We start from the raw sequence: 17,718 nt of genomic DNA, 5'->3' as shown, positions 1-17,718 counted from the left end.
TTCTCAGCTTCTGTGTGCTGAAGCAATTACTTTGCTACAAAATGGGGATCATTTTGTAGCTGAGTGCCACCTATACAGCTTTGTAAGGCATGCTGAGACCTACAAGCTTGGTTTGGGGCTTTCGTTTGCTGGTTGGTTTTGTTGGGGTTTTTTTCCCTAGGGAAGCTCTATTATTTATGCCTTGTTTTTATACAGTTTGGAAACATGGTTGAATGTGCATGGACAGTAGCTGTTTATAGAAATTAACTGGCCTGCCTCTATTAATTTTGTGTATTGTAAATACCAGCAGCAGTCCATTTACTTTACCGGCTGTCCAGAGAACTCAGTTTTTCAAGATAAATCAGCAGCACGGTGCAGAAGGCATCTCAACTCCTTCCTTCTTTCCTTCCTTCCTTCCTTCCTTCCTTTCTCTGCTTAAGCATAGAAAGACCTATTTGTGATGAAATACGGTAAAAAAAAAAAGCACAGTCGAAATCTCTGATTCTCATAAAAAAATTCCACAAAGAGATGCTGAATTTATTACGAGCAAAGAAATCCTGACTTTCCCAAAGCAGCAGCAAGTTTCTTCCAACCGTATTCTCTAAGGACAAACACTGAGTGTTGACATCATGCCAACGTGAAAAGATTGATGTCTCCCTGTGAGTGATTCCTCGGTGCAGATTAACGAGAAGAGTCCACGGGTGCTTTCTAATGATGGTGTAATCTTTTCAGCCACAAAATAGATGACTTTTTAGCGGGTTCTTGGGCCGCTTTTTGGCCCTGCTCTTAGGTCAGCAGATTGACCCACTTGTTGTTTGGACCAGTCTTTCCGTGCGTCGGTACTCAGCTGGTAACAAAAGGTGCGGGGAATAAATAATATATAGTCTGTGTCAGGGATAACTTCCAATGGGCCAGTCTAGTGGCTTGCCGTTCCCCACGTCGTTGTTCCTTTGCCCAGGAAAAGCAAGATGGCATTAATGGGCTACTGCCAGAAAATGACTGAGGGCCATATGCAGTGCGTGATCACTTAACGGATTCTGAGGAAGGGGTTTAGGCACCCTTCGGTCCGCTTGCGGCGAGGTCTGGTGGCCTTCACTGGGCCAAACTGCTCAGGGATTTCCCCTTCACCTCCCCTTTTCTGCCCCGGTGAGCAGCGTAGGGCAGACCCACGGCACGCCTGCGTGCGTGCATCTAACGAACAGGGAGCGCATGCTGGGAGCCCGTTTCTTCTTAATCAAGTAGCAGCCTTGTGCAGTCTTCCAGGATTTAAGAAAACAACTGGCAGATGTGAATGATTTATTTTTCCTCCCTCTTCTGCTGCGGTTTATTTTTTCCTCTTGTTAGCGAGCGCTCAGCCGCTAACACAAACAATTGCTGAAATTCCACCTGCCCACCTGCGGCCCCTCCTTCCCGCCGCTCGCTCGGGCCCTCGTCTTCCTCCGGGAGGGCTGCACCGAGGGGAAACGACATCCCGCTTTCCTGGAGAGAGGAGGAGGAGGAGGAGGAGGAAGGAGAGGGAGGGGCCGGGCCGGGCCCGGGCGCATTGTTCGGCGCTCCTCTGCCAAGAAGTAGGTGACTATGAACTCATCCCTTGCCCCTCGCAGAAAGTTTGCTCCCTCCCCTCCCCTCCCCTCCCGCCTGCTGTCGCGGCAGGAGGCAGCTCGCAGCCTGGCGCTGGCCCTGGAGTCCCCGCTCCTGCTTAATATTCCGCCCGCTCCGCCGATGTTGTGCTTGGCTCCGGTGGGACTGCAACTCACGGCTTGAAACCGGAGCCAATTTTCTGTCTTAGTCTCGCAGTGTTTTGACTGGAGGCAGATCCAGTTCAGTCCGATCGGGGCTAGTGGAAACAACTACCTAAGTCTCTGCTGTCTGCTTCGTTCGGGAGGGAAGAGAGAAGAAAGGAACGCGATCCCGAACTGCTGGGCGCGCGCTCTCTCACACGCACACCCCACTGCACACACACACACACACACACACACACACGCACCGCAGGCACACGCGCGCACACACACACGCACACCGACTCGCACGCCCGTCGGTGCCGAGCGCGCCGTGCCAGCACCGCCGGGAGAGAATGGGAAGCGAGTGAGCGGATCCGTGCCGGTGTGTGAGCGCCGGCGGGGCCGGGGCCGGGGCCGGGGCCGGGGCCGGGGCGGCGGGAGCGGGGCGGGAGCGGGGCCGGGGGGCGGCGGGGGGGAGAGCGCGACAAACTCCCGCGGCCGGGGACCCCGCGCCCTTTGTGGGAGAGGGCTCCGGTCTTTTTCCTGCCGTAAGAAGGGGGGGGGGGGGGGGGAAAGTGTGTCTATGTGAGATATACGTGCGTGTGGTTTTTATATACGTGCATACAGAGGCATGACTGCCAAGGGGGCGCGGAACACCGCGGGGCCGGGGGGGTGTCAGGTGAAGGGGGTGCCGGGCGCTCACCGCGCTGCTTCGCTTCCAGGTGCCGGCGCCCGCGATGACCCTGGTGCTGCCCATGCAGCGGCTGGGCCGCCCCATCGCCGCCGACGGAGCCGCCGACCTCGCCGCCTACCGCGCCCTCTGGGAGCCGCCCTGCTGCGGCCGCCCCGGCCCCGGCCCCGGCCCCGGCCCCGCCGCCGCCGCCGCAGCCCCCCCGCCGCCGCCGCCGCCGCCGCCGCCGGCCCCCGGGCCCCCCGCCGCAGGTAGGCACCGCGCCGATCCGCCGCGGCGGCGGGCGGGGGGACGGAGGTGTAGTCCGCGGAGGGGGGGCGCGGCGCGGCGGCGGGCCCGGGCGCGGCGGGCGGCGGGCGGCGGCAGGGGGCTCTGCCCCGGGGCGAGCGCGGCGCGGCGGCGGGGCCGCAGGTGCGCGGGGCTCGGCGGGAGCCGGCGGCCCCGGGTTGCGCCGGGTGGGTGCCGCGCTGGGGAAGGCGGCTGCCCGCCCGGCTGCCCGCCCGGCGGCCGGAGCGAAAGTTTTCCCGAAGGCGAGCGGCCAGAGGACGGCAGCGGCTCGCCGCGCTGCCTGTCCCGTCGGCCCTCGGCCGGGAGCGTCCGGCGAGTGAACGCGCTAGGCAGGTGAGGGTTTATTTCTGATGGCTGCAAATATACGTGAAGGTGCGCGGTGGAGTTCTCCCGTAGCGCGAAGGGAAACGAAAAGTATTTTGTTTGGAGAACCTCCGGCAAACCGCATGTCATTTGTCATATCTGATTTATTACCCACAGGATCACATTACAGGGGAATTTCGAATCCTGTAACAACATCCAAGATCACATACTTTAAAAGGAAATATGTGGAAGAGGAGGATTTTCATCCACCGCTCAGCAGCTGTACACATAAAGTATGTTTTCTAATAGTCATTATTTTTTACCCCGAGTTTCAGATGCTTAGTAACACTCGATTGACCCATTTCCACGAGGCTGAAATACTCTGCTGAATTAAGAGAGTGATCCAGCTGTTTGCTCAGAAACAAATAGTTGTCACTTGTTCACATTTATTGTTTTATTGTCATCGAATTGCTTAAGAAGCAAAGGCGTTTCTTCATTTATAACAACTGTAAATGGAAACGCTGAGAATAACTTTTTTTCAGATTGTTTTGTTCTTAGCTAGTTTATGTCATGCCTACAGAAACAGCTCCATAGCAGCATTTGAACAGCAGAAAGGAAGAACATAAATAAAAAGGGCCCATGACTCCCCCGCTCATTCAAAACTTTTTCCAGGGGAGAAGACAGTAATAAGTTCCATGTACCCCAAATGGGTTACAGATCTGCTAGAAAAACACAATGACTTGGAAAGTGAGTACAAGCTCCTTCAGTATTTAATCCTGTTTATTAAAAAGCTCATAACTCCAAAAGAACAGGTTAGTAAATGAAAGATTATTATTTTTTTTTCTCTTATGAAAGCTGTCAGGGGAGGGATTAGAGCAAACATTTCCCAGGCCAATGAATACATAAATTGAAATCTAACTTTTTTTTTTTTAATGAGAGATTTTAGGGTCTTGTTCATTAAGGACTCAGTCCTGTAAGGAACTGAATGCCTGGAGTGATGTGCTTAAGGATAGCTCATGCCTTGAGACACCATCCTTACCTTGCTGGGATCATACCTGGTCCATGGTAGTCCAGTGCTACTCATGTACTGTTGGCAGCAGAGAGGACACAATATAATCTGATTAAAGCACAGCTTATGGGAGGCAATAGTACCACAAGAGCCCCAGCGACAGAAAGCTAAAACAGATCAAGATGCAGAGCAAGTTTATGTGTTATCTTTACCTGCATCGCAGAGGCAGGCTTCTGAGACGCGAGGGGAACCGAGTGCCTCATCCCTACAAGGGACACTGGGCAGGGAGGTCTGCCCAGTGGGCTTCTTTTTCCCTGGACGGATTTCCACAGAGGAGAAGCGAGCAGTAACGCCGAGCTCGCTTCCCAAGGACCTTAGAGTAGCTGAAGGAATTTTCAGCTACAAATAGTGTTGGCTGGAAGTAAGTACCTGACTGGGAAGGTGAAAAACTGCCCCACCATTAATTCCAGAAGGCGTCCAGTCTGCTGCCAGAGCAATGAATAAATAGCACCGAGGGTGTTGAAAAATGTGCTCTAGTTAGTGAGTGTGTCTCCCACATGTCGCATCGGTCTCTGATTTCAGCCAGGTTTTTTCTTGGCTAGTTTGTTGGATTTTTGTATCAGTGATTATTTTCCTTGCAAAGAGGAGGAATAGTTACTCATCCTTTTTGAACAGCATAAGAACCAGTTGTAGAGGTATTGGTAAGAGACCTGTCCCAGACATTGTTTTGTGCTGTTGTAGAGGTGTATCATGGCAGAAACCCTGGGTCACCGTTTTCTTCTGTTCAGCACGAATGTGTTTTCTACTTTGCAGCACTGAGCTCTGGGGGAGGGAGGATGCCCACCAGGTTTCTTCTAATATCTTACACGTTTTTATACCTTTGCTGCCCAGTAAAGACAGAGTTATGTTCTGAGATTACTTGTCCTGTAGAGGGTATGACGGTAGGGCCCAGAGCCTCTCTCCAGAGGGCTGTTGGCAAACATTTGTAGTAGAAAGCCTTTGACAACTTGTTCCTACTGGTGGCCCTCCAGGACGTATCTCCAGGAGGATCACAGTTCAAGGCTTACTGGTTTGCTCCAGGCTTTTATGGCTTCACTGACTATTGCTGCAGCAGGTATAAAGGATGCAAATTAACCTATAGGCTTAATACGATTTAAAATGAGTCATTTATTATAGAAAATTACTCTCTCTAACAAAGAAGACCTTCAGCTGTGAACTCACATGAAAACACAGCCAATTTTTCTTTTTACGAGGCACTGTGCTGCTTCTAAGCCCTGCAGACAGGACCAGGCTGTGGAAAGAGCTAGAGGGCTGAGGAGAGCTGAATGGATGTGAAAAGCAGCTGTGCTTTAAGCTCTTTCAGTCTTCATAGCTACGACTTCCACTCTGCAAAAATGCTGTAACCATGTGGGAAAGGGAAGAATGATCAAGCCACAGATGGGGGGGATTTAGAGCAGTCTCCCTTTGTGCTGTGCTGCTCTCCTCCTACGCAAACCAAATTCTTACTAAAAATGAAAATTAGTTAATAGTGCTTACAGTAGCATGCATTGCCCCCTCTCTTATTTTGATTCCCAGGGTAGTGATTACAGCGCAGAATCCGGGGCCTCCCGGGGGCAGTAACCTGCTCATGCTGCCAGTGCTGAGAAAGGGAGTCCTGGAAGGACCATGGAAGGGAGAACAAATCTGTGGGCGTCGAGCCAGGATTTCTGCAAATCCCTATCCTCTCTTCGTTTCCTGACCTTGTCCCTGCCTATCTGCGTTCCCACCGGTCCTGTAGAGCGCAGGGTGTAGTATGCAGGCCAACAGCTGCTCTCCAGATGCTGTGATGCTTTGAGATGGGTTTCTCCCTGCCTCCCTCCCTGCATGCGCTTTTGTACACAACAGCAGTATAAGGGAGCTTGGCAAATGGAGCCCTCCTTGCTGGAGGGCCTCTTCCACTGGCAGTGGATGAAATGCTCCGACACTTGCTGCGTGAGGCGATGGCTGCTGGCTGCGTCTTGCAAACCTTGAGGCTGCAGGAGGGGACCTTCGCTTGGCTTCAGAGCTTTGTAGAAGCCCCGCAGGGGGTGGTGGAATTGGGTCCATTCACATCAAAAAGCCCCCAGCCATCACTGGAGCAAAACTGCACAACAATTTTATGTTCTAACCCCAAATGCAAATAAAGAGCCAGATGTGCGCATCTGGATTTTACTCTCCCATCCTGGATTCGTGCCCTGCGATTGCCTTTGTGGTGTAATGCTCAGCTACTTGCCTCCTAAACCTGGGTGAATGCTGTGGCCAAGAAAAAGCCCAGCTACATGGGTGTGCAAAACAAAAAAAACAGTTTTAGGCACCTCAGAAAGAGAATGAGAAAAGTAGTGGCACGGGGGGAATACTTTGCTTCATTTTCTTTCTCCTTGCCTGGAACAAAACCGGTTGCCTTCAGTTCCGTATCTTCTGTCTTTTGCATTTGCAGACAATCTCTGTGTTTGAGGAGCGGGCCCATATTCTTTACATGTCTTTGGAAAAGCTGAAATTCATTGATGATCCTGAAGTCTACCTGCGGAGATCTGTCCTCATCAACAATCTAATGAAGAGAATCCATGGAGAAATCATCATGCAGAACAACTGGTGCTTCTCCGCCTGCTCCTTCAGTGGCACCTCACCACAAGAATGGTTTGTGCCTCAGGACTGTCCGTATAGAAAACGCCTTCGGATGGCAAAGGAGGAGTACGAGAAGCTCCACACGTGCTGCTTCTATCAAGAGTGTGGCAGTCACTATTTAAATCTACCCTACTCTGTTACTGCTAGTACAGAAAATACTTCCTCCTCCTCCTCCCCCATTTCTTTGCCAAGCTGTTCCCAGCAGGGAGATTATGACATTGGCAGTGCCCCGTCTTACAGGAGTGATGACCAGATACCTGCTAATGAAATATTCATCACTAATGCCAGGTCTCACAGTAATCAGGAAAAGGCAAAATTTAATGACGAGAAAGGAGGTAATGAACCTGAGCGAGAGAGCATCGCCCTAAACTGTGAATCTGTAAGAGGCACCCATGCTCTTGAATGTAAAGGCAAGTTTTATGACTATTTTGAGACTGGATGTAATGACAAGAGCAACGTAAGTGAATCTTGGAAAAAATCCTTAAGGAAGAAGGAATCTTTACCAAGTAATAAAATGTGCTGCAGCAAAGGAAGTAAAATATGAGGCATCTTTCTTGCTCTGTTGAAGCATGCGCAGCATGTTTGTTTGTCTATCAAATTTTTATTTTGAATGGATTTTTTATAGTTTTCTACAAATGATACAATCATGCCACAAACAGTACGTGTAGTTTTAAGTGACTGGAGTGCAGATTGCGTAAAGCGTCTCTATGATCTGCATCAGTGGGCTATTTATAAATATGGAGACTTCATAAAGAACGCAGTTGCGTTACTGCTTAGCACTATAGTCTCTACAGCTATGGTGTGGCTTTCGTTACTGAAAATACCAATCAGCCAGATGGGGAAAACATATCGTTTTATATATCCCCACCCCCAAGAAGTCTGCCATTAATTAAGAAGAACCTCCATTATGTTTACCAAGGAATTAGAAGTCTGGTAAACAAATTTTTGCTACCAGCAAGGGTGATGTGCTCCTTGTAACTCAGTATTTGTTCTGACAAAGGACTGTCTTCATGGACTGGGAATAAACCATCTTTACATTTCGTACTGATACTCTTGAATTCCTGGATTCAGCATCTTGTTCAACTGACAAAATAGGACATAGCATAAAGAAATAACCTGTTTATGGGATCTTAATCAGAAACACAACATGCAGCTCAAGTACTTGCATGTTTTCACCTCGGCTGTAATAACTAATGAGGCTTGTTGTTATACAGGGCAGGTTTTTTTTTGGTGCCTTACTTTTTGTCTTAATTTTTGCCAGCGTGAAAATTAAGTATAAATCAGTGATACAGCAGGGATTTAACCTAAACAGATAAAAAAAAAACAACCACCCACAGGGTGGATCAAATTATTAGAAACCTTTAACCTTTGAAGTACTGAGTTCAACTTCCTATTCAAACATCTCTGTTCTTCCTTTTTGATGCTCAATTGCTTTTTGATTTGCCATCCTTAGGAAGGGATTTAAGAAACAATAGAGAGATGTCTCTTGTAAACAAGCATTCGATGCTTGAGTGTTTCTATGGCAACTGTCTGTTGCTGGGGCTCTTTTTTTCCTTCTTCGTATAATGAAGTTCATGAACCAGTGGCATGTTTTATACTTTATTCTGTTTCGCATAATTTTTCTCTTTTAGATTGCAAAAGCATGCGGGAGTTTTCTATGACTTTTGCTGTTGATTTAAAAAAGACAAGAAAAGAAAGCAAAAAGCACAATGTTAATCAATAATGTGGCGATAAACATGATTTTATCTGAATGAATGTAAGGGGTTTAATTTTAAAAAAGAACATTTTGGAGAAATGAGCTGAGATTTCAGTGGCTAAGGACAAAATTTAGTCATCCCTAGGTAGACTGTTTGCAAAAGTGTTCTGTTTAAAATGCCGAGAAGACATTAGTCAGGGTTGGCCTAAGAGTATTGTGAGTCTTAGATCCACCAAATTAATTAGTTCCCACAGTCCCCGTAACAACTGGCAGGGTGTGCTCGGCAAAATAGCCACCTCCAAGCCACGGCTGACTCATAATAGCTGCCTGTTCCCACAGCATCAAGCGCTCAAGCGACATCTTCTCCGCTTGGTTCTTGTCCAAAGGGTGAAATTCGCCCCTGTGCTGAGGGAGCGGCCAGCTCAGCGCAGGGCACGAGGGTCCCCGGCGGCACACCGCCCCGGGCTGCCCCCAATTTGGTGCTGGAGTCAGCCGGGTCTCTGGGTCAAAGAACTCCTGCTCTGGGTTTCGTGGGTTCAGCCTGACTCCTCCTGGGCCACGGTTGTTTTGGGTAGTGTGCGCACCCCACAGTCATGTTTGTGAACTGGACAGTTTTCGTGACTAAGCCGAGCGGTCACGGGAAAAAGCTCCCCCCCAGCCAAAAGACAATAGGATGTAAATCAATGATAACCTTTATGCAGTCAGGCGAGTTGGAACTGATAAGTTTGTAAGGGTTATCATTGTGAAGAACAACAAATAAAGAAAGTATAAGTCCCACCTGATTTCTCCAAGACAGAAGCTTTTTTTATTAATAATAATAATAATAATATTAAATATAGATCTCATTCATACAGTGTATGAGTAGGATCATCATTTAGACATTTGTCCACAAGGACCAATTTTTTTAAAAACCTGATTTTTCTTGTGTTATACCCAGATAGTCTAGTAATGTCTGCTCTTTTCCAATATTTGATAAACACTTGATGTTTTAAGCTTAAATATTAGATGCTTGTATACTAATGTGTTGTTGTAGTAAAGTGAAATTTCCTTGATATATATTTATTAAAATGACCAAAATTCATTTTATTTTTACATTTCCAATGGCTACTGGGTCCTTTCCCCCATGTTCCCCTCCCTCACCCAAGGAAATGCTATTTAATCAAGCTGTTCCCTGCTGAAGAGGTTACACTGCAGTTGACTGTGCACCTCAAGCTGAGTCCAAGATGGAGCTCAGCCTTCACAGGGTTTCAGGAGCCTTTACGACAGTCTGAAGGTGCACTGTGAAGCAGCAAACTTCTCTGCAGACTTGCACGTACGGCCAAGGAAAACGCCTGGCCAAATGCTGCCCAAACCACAAATCAGGTAACACTTTTGGGGGGAATGAAAGCTTTTTGACCCTAAGGGGCTCCTTGGTATTCCAGAGCAAGCCTGCATATATAACCCATTGCAGTCTCCTGAGTTGAATTTGTACTGGCTGAAGTGACAGATCAGCAGAACTCTCTGTCTACTCAGGCCTCTCTAACAGCTTCTTTAGTTCCAGGGACACCTAGAAATTAACCTGTTACAGCTCTTGGACAGTCTTGCTGACTGTCATCAGGGTCTGTAAGGGGTGAAATGTCATCTAATGAAGGTTGGCCTAAGGATAAGTGGTCTTTTATGCCTTTCTCTGGACCCTGCCTCACAAAAAAAATGGCAGATACTGAAAGTAGATGTATTGGACTCAGGAGTCCACTGAGTCATCCGCTTTGCTACAAAAGAGATAGAGGTATTTCATGTTAGAAAAGGCAGTTGGAAACACCCTTGTCCAATTGCCAGAAATGCAGTAGACCTTGATAGGATTTCCAACCAGGGCTAGGCTGAATGGATTTCATGGTTTAAATTTGGTTTGATTTAGGGCACGTGAAGAGTGTAAACCTGATAGGCCTTTTCCCCATTGCACGCTCCAGTACTAAGGACGTTTTGCTAGTATCACAAATTTTCAAGAAATAGTTCTTTTCCAAGATTAATGCCTTTCATCCGTATGTCCCACGCATAACTGCTAAATGAATGCTCCTGAACTTGATCCTGGCCTACCTGCCTGGAAGAACTGAGCAGTAGAGCTGCTCTCTGTGGAGACTGTTTTACTCTCTATCATAAGACACTTTGCTCCTAGAGTGTAAAACTATAAAGTACTGTGCCTTTCAGCAGACTAATAATGGTACTTCAATAAAACATGGAAAACAGCAACAGAAAAAGATGTTTCTGTTGTCAGATCTATTTTACTGTCACTAAGAGCTGAAATGTCATTTTATCTTCAGGATTGCTTTCCACCAGGTAATACATTTCCCTTGGAAATGCATAGTTCATTTGAGTTGAAAAAATTATGTTCCTTTTTCAAAATGTGGCATAATATCATTGTGCTTCATATATACTTAATACTTTTGGTAAAATTTTATATTTTTACTGCATTAGCTAATCTGTTGAAACAGTTTAGCACAGTTACTTAAGCATCCCCAGCACTCATAGCCTCAGCTGGCACCGATTTGCAATGCCAGCGTAGCAGCTGGCTCCGCAGAGAAAACAAATGCAGGCTGAGCCGCAGAGATGAAGTGCTTCTTTCAGCCCTGAAGATGTTACACCCCAAAGCAAAGTTGTGGTAAAGAGACTTTTTTTCATGTTTCATCTTCTTGTGCGGCCTCCATCCTCCTTTTACGCCTCTCATCTACCAACTGTCCTTTCGCCGAAGACCAGGACACGCCGCGGGGGCGGTACGTGGGGTGCCACCGCTCTTTGGGTTTGTGCAGGGGAGGTGGGGAGCTGGTTCAGAGGTGCAGCATGATCTAAAGGGGAATTTAAACAAACTAACCAGCATGCAGTGTGTCTCGGCTGCTTCGTGGCCCTTCTGGAGGTCCATGCCAGTTGCAACCCACCCAGCTAAATGGCCTTTCCAGCTGCTGGTAGCTCAGATTGCCACAATGGTAGTGATCTGGTGATGAAAGGGCTATGGCCAAAGCAGACGTGAAGGTGATTTCTAGCCCGTGTTCGACTCGTGCCCTTTCATTGCCTTCTTGAGATAAAGGCTATAGCCAGAGGTATAGCAAATGCAATTCCTGCTTACTCATGCTAGGAACCTAGCATGATAAAAGAAGTTTCTTAAGTTTTATCACAAAAAGAGCCAGTCAGTCACATCAGAGAAAGGTTTAAACTGCTGTGGGGTAAAGGATTTCATCTGGCATTTTATTCAGTGAATGAACTCTCACACAGAAGCCTCCCAGAGGGACCTAACCTTTTTCATTGCCTGTCCCTTGCTTTGCAACCTGAAAGAAAGGGGCTGCCCTGGCTTTCTGGAGGTAACCTTTTGGGCTCCTCAGTGCTGGTATGAGTTTTTCTGCAGCTGCACAAAGCACTCCAGAGGCTTTTCCTGGCAGGGTGTGCAGAGCCTGCTGAAAGATCGCAGCCGGGGAAGCGCTGCAAAGGATCTTGCTGGAAATGTTAGGAGATGTGAATCTTCCACAAGGCATCCCATGTAACAGCCAAGCCGCTCAGTCACGACGGCTTGGAATACACAGTAATTTCCTGTGTTTTTTCAATCTCACTTTAACTTCTCTGACAGATGGGGAAAGATGACTAAACCGAGGGAGTTTACAAAAGTTCGTCTTGTGGTGTTTGCAAACTGTCTCTGTGAGGTCCATTTTTTCTAATGTAAACACAGCCATGGCAGGGTGCCGAGTGCCTTTGCAGCAGTTAATCCTGCTCAGTTTAAGACTGCTAATGCGAGGTGTACCCGGCCAGCCGGGTCTGCACTGGGGAACTGAACGCAAAGCAGCCCTGGGGCTGAGGGGTGTTCGGATGAGACCTTCACTCCTCTTGGCTCTCCACAGAGAGCATGAAGCAAAGCAGCTGTGGCTGTTAAGACCAGACTGAATTTACCATTCGGGGTCAGTGGCTTTCTATGTCAGGGCGCCTCGGGTCAGGTGTGGAAGGTTAGATTAAACTCCAGGGGAGTAATCATGTGAAAACAGTTGCATTTGGGGCTGCAGTTGGCCTGTTGTTGCTCTCCCCAGTCTTTAAGTCATAGCAAGGAAGCGAGCGCACCTTGGGTGAGGTAGAGTTTCAGTTCCTTGGTTTTGCAAAAGTGGTGCAGACTGCAAGGTACGCAAAGCTTTCTCACCAGATCTAGCTGGGAGGCCAGGTAGGCAAGTACGTTAACTTCTTTTAATCTCTGTGCTCAAGTTCCCTGGCGGAGGAGTGCAGGGAGTGCGAGGAGAATTCACAGATGGGTGGTCTGTTTACACTCAGAAGTATGCAGTATGCGTGATGAACAAAAAAAACCCCAAACCCAGCAAAGACCCCAAAACAGGGAGATACTGAATTTGAAAAATAACTTCTCTTCCATGGCTAGTAATTCTTCTCAATTAATACAGCATCATTCTCCAATTTACTGCAGAGAGCATCTAATCTGTCATATTGGGACTGTAGAAAGGAGATAAATGGTCTGTCTGCTCAAGGTCAGTCCGTGTAGTGCTACCTCCTGCAGTGGTACTTTCCGCGTGGAATACCCCGCCAGGCTCGCCTTTCCCTACCGTGGCCTGTGGCTGCCTCCTGAAACAACTAAAGGCTCTGGCCATTGCGAAGGAGGGTGGTGGGGTGGCAGCAGTTGATGGCTGTGCCTCCTCCATAAAAAACTGGCCCATAACTGTCACAGCTGTGTGTCTTCAGCAAGTGCAGAGGGACCCCACAACATCGCTTCCACTGTCCCCTCACCACCCTGTATTTCTGATACAGCATTTTCACTTGGTAACTATGACTGCTGTCAAATGCTTTCTGGCCATTTGCAGGCTGATGTTCCAGAGACTTTTTGCAGCCAGGTGATGAGCGATCAGTCTCTCGGCTGGCATGAGGTGAAGCTGTGCCATTGATTTTTGGAGAAGTTGTGCCTGGTCGTATCAGCTGACGACCCACACCTTTGGTTATTGTTGGTTTTGTCTTTCCCCCCGCCTCATTCTCTTAATCAGAAAAGTTTCAAAGGGCAATCCTTCTCTTCCACCCCATGCAGTGTGGGACCAGCTAATCCATATTTACCCCTTTAGTTAGGGAGAGTCTCTGCCAGTGGGAGTAGAGTCAAGCAGCAGATTATTTTCAAATCCGGTTTTATTCCCTCACTCCAAAATAATTGCTGTCTCTGTATATGTGTAAAATCTGTGCTCTATTCCTTCATTGACCCTAAAAACCCTTGTAAATTTTTTTTTTTCTCTCCATCCATTGCTCTTTCAGGGTGAAATCCTCTGTACTTACTTCTGTGAGTAGGCCCCACTTACCAGCCACATCCTCTTAGCCATACAGCTGCCATGGGGCCATTTATTCCTTTGAATAAAGCAGTGTGGTTTTGGCTCAAAACACAATTGCCCTTTATATTACAAATCATCAGACACTGCACATACATTAAGTGTTGCTACCCCATAAGTGTAATGTACTTTCAATGTTATGTTTTCCTCAAACTTATCATCTGTGAGTCTCAACAAGTATGACCAAAGCGACCTACATTTCTCAATTTCTATTAATATTATTATTATTATCGTGAAAATACAGTTTGACTAATTTTTAAATCTTGAGCAGCCTACATTTTACCTGTGGAGGCTGAATACATATTGTTCCTTCTTTGACCCCTTCCTCTGTGTGACAGATTGGATTCTGGTTTACCAGCAGACTAAATAGCGTAATAGTGGCAAATTTCATTTTGTGTTTGCTATGAGAAGTAAGGTGTGTTAACGCAATCCTGAAATGTACCTTCATTGCAGAATTGTTCCAATACTGAAACTTTAAAATAACCTGTATAGTCATCACGGTCATGAAGAAAATCTTAAAAATATGAGTAGGGCATAAGCTACTGTCAGATCATTTTTGTTATTCTGCCTGAAGGCTGAGACAAGGATTTTTACTGTATGAATTGATCCACCCATTGAAAGCGCCTATTTGCTAATTCTGAGGCTTAAAGATGACAGTGTAATGTCAGCTTTTGAGGTATTTCACTAGTGACCATTATAAATAAGGCATTCGGCTAACAAGCTTGCCCCACATTCCCAGTGGTCTTCTGAGCCTCTCAAGCTGCCGGTGGCCCCCAGTAGTCCCTTTCCAGCTGCCAAAGCTCCTTTTTCCCTTTTAATATTTCCATGTGCTATCAATAAAATATCTTTCTAGGCTCTAGAAACACAGGAACAAGACAAACTCTCTTTTAACTGAATATCAGCATAAATAATAGAAAGGCAACCAGGCCGATAGTTTTAGTCTTTTAATTTTGAATATATGAAACCTTTATTATTATTATTATTATTTGGAAAGTTAATTTTCATTTAAATAATGCAACCACAGCATTTTCTGGCTGTCATGAATCTGACACCCGCGCACTAAAAATCCTTCATGATCACATAGCACTACTCTGGTGGGTGCCAAAATCAGAATCTCGGCAGAGCCTCTGAGGTTTGACTGGATGTTTTCCCACACTGCCTCATTTTTCCCCTTTGCTCAGAAGTGCTGAGAAGATGCATGTGGAGGGGGAGGGGACCCAAGAGAAAAATGTAAATCATGGCAACCTGACTGTCAAGAGGGTATCACTTTTTAATTCCTAGCTCATGTTCCCAGCGGCAGTAGAGCTGCAATATTAAATTGTTTTACCTCTCAGCTTGGTTTACAGGTGCCGGAAGAGACACAGCCCCAGCCCCTCAAGCGCTGAGGTAAGGGACCTTGCAGCAGAAAGCTCGCCTAGAGGTTTTGTTCCCCTTTGATAGGTCGAGCTGGTGCTCATTGCTGGAGCAGCTGGGAAGAAATAATTAGCATAACAAAGAGCTATATTATAGTATTGCATTGTGCATTTTGAGCCTTCAGATACCTTGACACATTCAGTTGCACGTTACCTAAATCTGAATTCCAGGTAGAACCGAAAAAACACAAAATAAAATGAAAATAAATAGATCCTCCCACCTTTAAAGTTAAAACAATTTGAATACTCTAATTGCAAATATAGAAATCCCCAGTGTTTTGAGTGTAGCCACGCTGCAAGTGCATTCATCTAAAACCAGGTGCCAGTGGCCATCGGCGTGGCTGCCCGGCACGTGTGGTAAAGGAGCACAGTTCTCCACAGCTGGCAGAAGGGTCCAAGGGGGACGTGGGGTGCATGGGGCACGTGGTCTCAGGCCAGCGGAGAGGAGATGGATGGCCCCATCCTCCCTGGCAGCTGCTTTCTGCACCTCTTGGCCCAGAGGTGGAAGGGCCATGCATGGGCAGTGGGTTAACAAGGAGAAGGCTGTGGGTGCAGGCACTTTGTATTTTGCTCTGTTTTCATCATTAGCAAATGGAAAAGCCGCACTGTGGGGGCATTGGCAATTTGTACTGGTTTAGTTGCACAAGAGGTTATGAACTCTGTGAAACGCTTCTTTCCCTGCCAGGGTGCCTTCTCCTGGGCAATCCCTGGCATGGTGCGCTCCTCTCCCACCTCACCCACAACAAAGCTGCCCTACACGTCTGCTCCTGCCCCACAGCTGAGGCTGGACAGAGCCTGCTACAGCCTGTGGTGTTTGCAAAACCTGTGGTCTCTTCCCTGGCTTGTGTGAAATAAGCTGCTTTGTGCTGCTTATGTGTGCTATGCCCACCTGCAGTCTGGCTGCCCACTCATTGCAGTGTACTTCTCTCTTCCCTTTTTTCCCCCTTTTGTCTCATTTTTGGCTGAGGAAAATTACCGACCCCAGGAGTTAGAAGAAATGCAGAGAATGAAGTAAAAGGAGCAAAAATATCCCAGGGAAGGTTTTTCAAAGCTGATCCTCCCCTGGGTCCAATGTCTGTCAGACGTGCTTGGAGCACGCAGCTGCATCATGCTGTCAGAAAAAGGGATTTAGAATCTAACCTGCATATGCAACTCTTTCTCTTGCTCCCTTGGATTGAGAGTCCCTGGCAGGGCAGGAAAGTAAATCCCAGCTTAGGAGGGCGGCTCTGTCAGCCCTGCAGGCAGTCTGTATTGCAGCAGGGAGCTGTGTAAGCTCTGTCATCCATGGTGGTGGTGATTTCTGCAAAACCTGAATATATTTCACCTAGATATTTGTATTCAGCACAACCTCATCAAGCAGGGAGATGCAAGTTGAGCAAAGAGCATGGAAGATCCTACTGCTCCGTCCTGGTGGTGCATGGGATAGGAATGCTGCTGAGCCTCTAACAGAGATAACCTGGGGGAAGAGCCAGAGGTAAGCTTTGAGGAAGGAAAAACCCAGGGCATTACCATAACACTTTGTTTCTTAAATGGTTGTGGTAGTTTTAAGAAGCCATAACTTTCAAACGGTTGCTAAAAACACAATGCTGTTTAGGCTTTATGCCTCTGATAGTTATAACAAAATTTATCAGAGAAACATATTTGTGAAAACTAATGAGACTTTTTACATTTAACACACACTGACATTGTGTTGCACTTTCCTTCACAAGTAATGTCTAAAATAAGAGTTGTAGCTGAGATTGGCGAGGAAAAATTACATAGATCTATTCTTTTGTTTACTTTGTGCACTTGACAGCCCCTGAACACAGTCAGGTTCTCTGCTTTGCCTGTACGGTCTGTCAGTCAGTTTTCTGACATTTGTTTGAGCCTTTCACATAGCAGCGGAGAAGGTGGAACTGGTTTTTATAAGGAAAATATGTCCATGAAAACACAAAGGGTGTCGATGGAATCGGCAGTAGGGAGTGTCATTGGGTGATGCTTTACATTCATTTATTTCGGGGGGGGATGTGAAAAATTTAAACAGACTTTTTACAGCAGAGAATGCTTCTTTGCAGCCTGAGAGCATAAAACACCACACAAGAGCACTGATGAAATTTTTAAAAGCAAGAGCTGAAAGAACAAGAATCTTGGGTAAGCTCCCTGCAGGTTTGGGAGTGTGGGGCAGTGCCAGCCCACAGTGCTTTAATCCTGTCCTCACAGTGCACAGCTACAGACCCTGAGATGGTCTCCTCTGTGCACAGCAAACGCCCCATGTGTGAAAAATATCTTTCTTAGGATCTGCAATGGCGCTTACTCTGGGTCTTGCAGAGGGACCATCAGGGCTGTTCTCTCTGAGCCTGTTTCTACCATGGCTTCAGAAAATGGGTTGTTCCTTTCTATAACAATGATATGGCTTCATCAACCATAGCCATTGCCAGTGTCCATTTTCTACAGCTCATGCTACTTACATGGAAAAATAGGCTCTACTACTTCTCTCATCCTCATTGCACTCTTTCATAAGAATTATGGTCAATTTAAGCAAAGCATGCCAGACTTAGCAGAGGACGGGCACATAATCCACTCTGGTACACCTCCAGTGAGATCAGTAACCTGGCATGGGGACAGACCCCTGGGCAAGGCTCGTCAGAGAAGATCTGCTGGGCACATACCATA

The 17,718-nt window shown here is 47.1% G+C and overlaps 1 protein-coding gene across 1 annotated transcript; it reads left to right on the top strand.

The window, feature by feature from the left end:
* The first annotated feature begins 1,744 nt into the window (after window positions 1–1,744).
* SERTAD4 (SERTA domain containing 4) lies at window positions 1,745–10,564 on the top strand. The gene is made up of 4 exons (XM_069800223.1): window positions 1,745–2,082; window positions 2,423–2,642; window positions 3,160–3,275; window positions 6,447–10,564. The coding sequence occupies exons 2-4, from the start codon at window positions 2,438–2,440 to the stop codon at window positions 7,176–7,178; spliced, it is 1,053 nt and encodes a 350-aa protein (XP_069656324.1). The 5' UTR covers window positions 1,745–2,082; window positions 2,423–2,437; the 3' UTR covers window positions 7,179–10,564.
* The last annotated feature ends 7,154 nt before the right edge of the window (window positions 10,565–17,718 follow it).

The sequence above is a fragment of the Haliaeetus albicilla genome, chromosome 13 (genome assembly GCF_947461875.1).
Source record: "Haliaeetus albicilla chromosome 13, bHalAlb1.1, whole genome shotgun sequence".
NCBI classification, from domain to species: Eukaryota; Metazoa; Chordata; class Aves; order Accipitriformes; family Accipitridae; genus Haliaeetus; species Haliaeetus albicilla.
This window is presented reverse-complemented; position numbering and strand designations above follow the sequence as displayed.

What these genes read in the sequence shown, in the direction of transcription:
- SERTAD4 (XM_069800223.1), top strand. Translation starts at nt 2,438, where the DNA reads ATGACCCTGGTGCTGCCCATGCAGCGGCTGGGCCGCCCCATCGCCGCC. An exon ending in CCCCGGGCCCCCCGCCGCAG is followed by an intron (nt 2,643 to 3,159) that starts GTAGGCACCGCG and finishes TATTACCCACAG; the next exon opens with GATCACATTACAGGGGAATT. An exon ending in TCAGCAGCTGTACACATAAA is followed by an intron (nt 3,276 to 6,446) that starts GTATGTTTTCTA and finishes TTGCATTTGCAG; the next exon opens with ACAATCTCTGTGTTTGAGGA.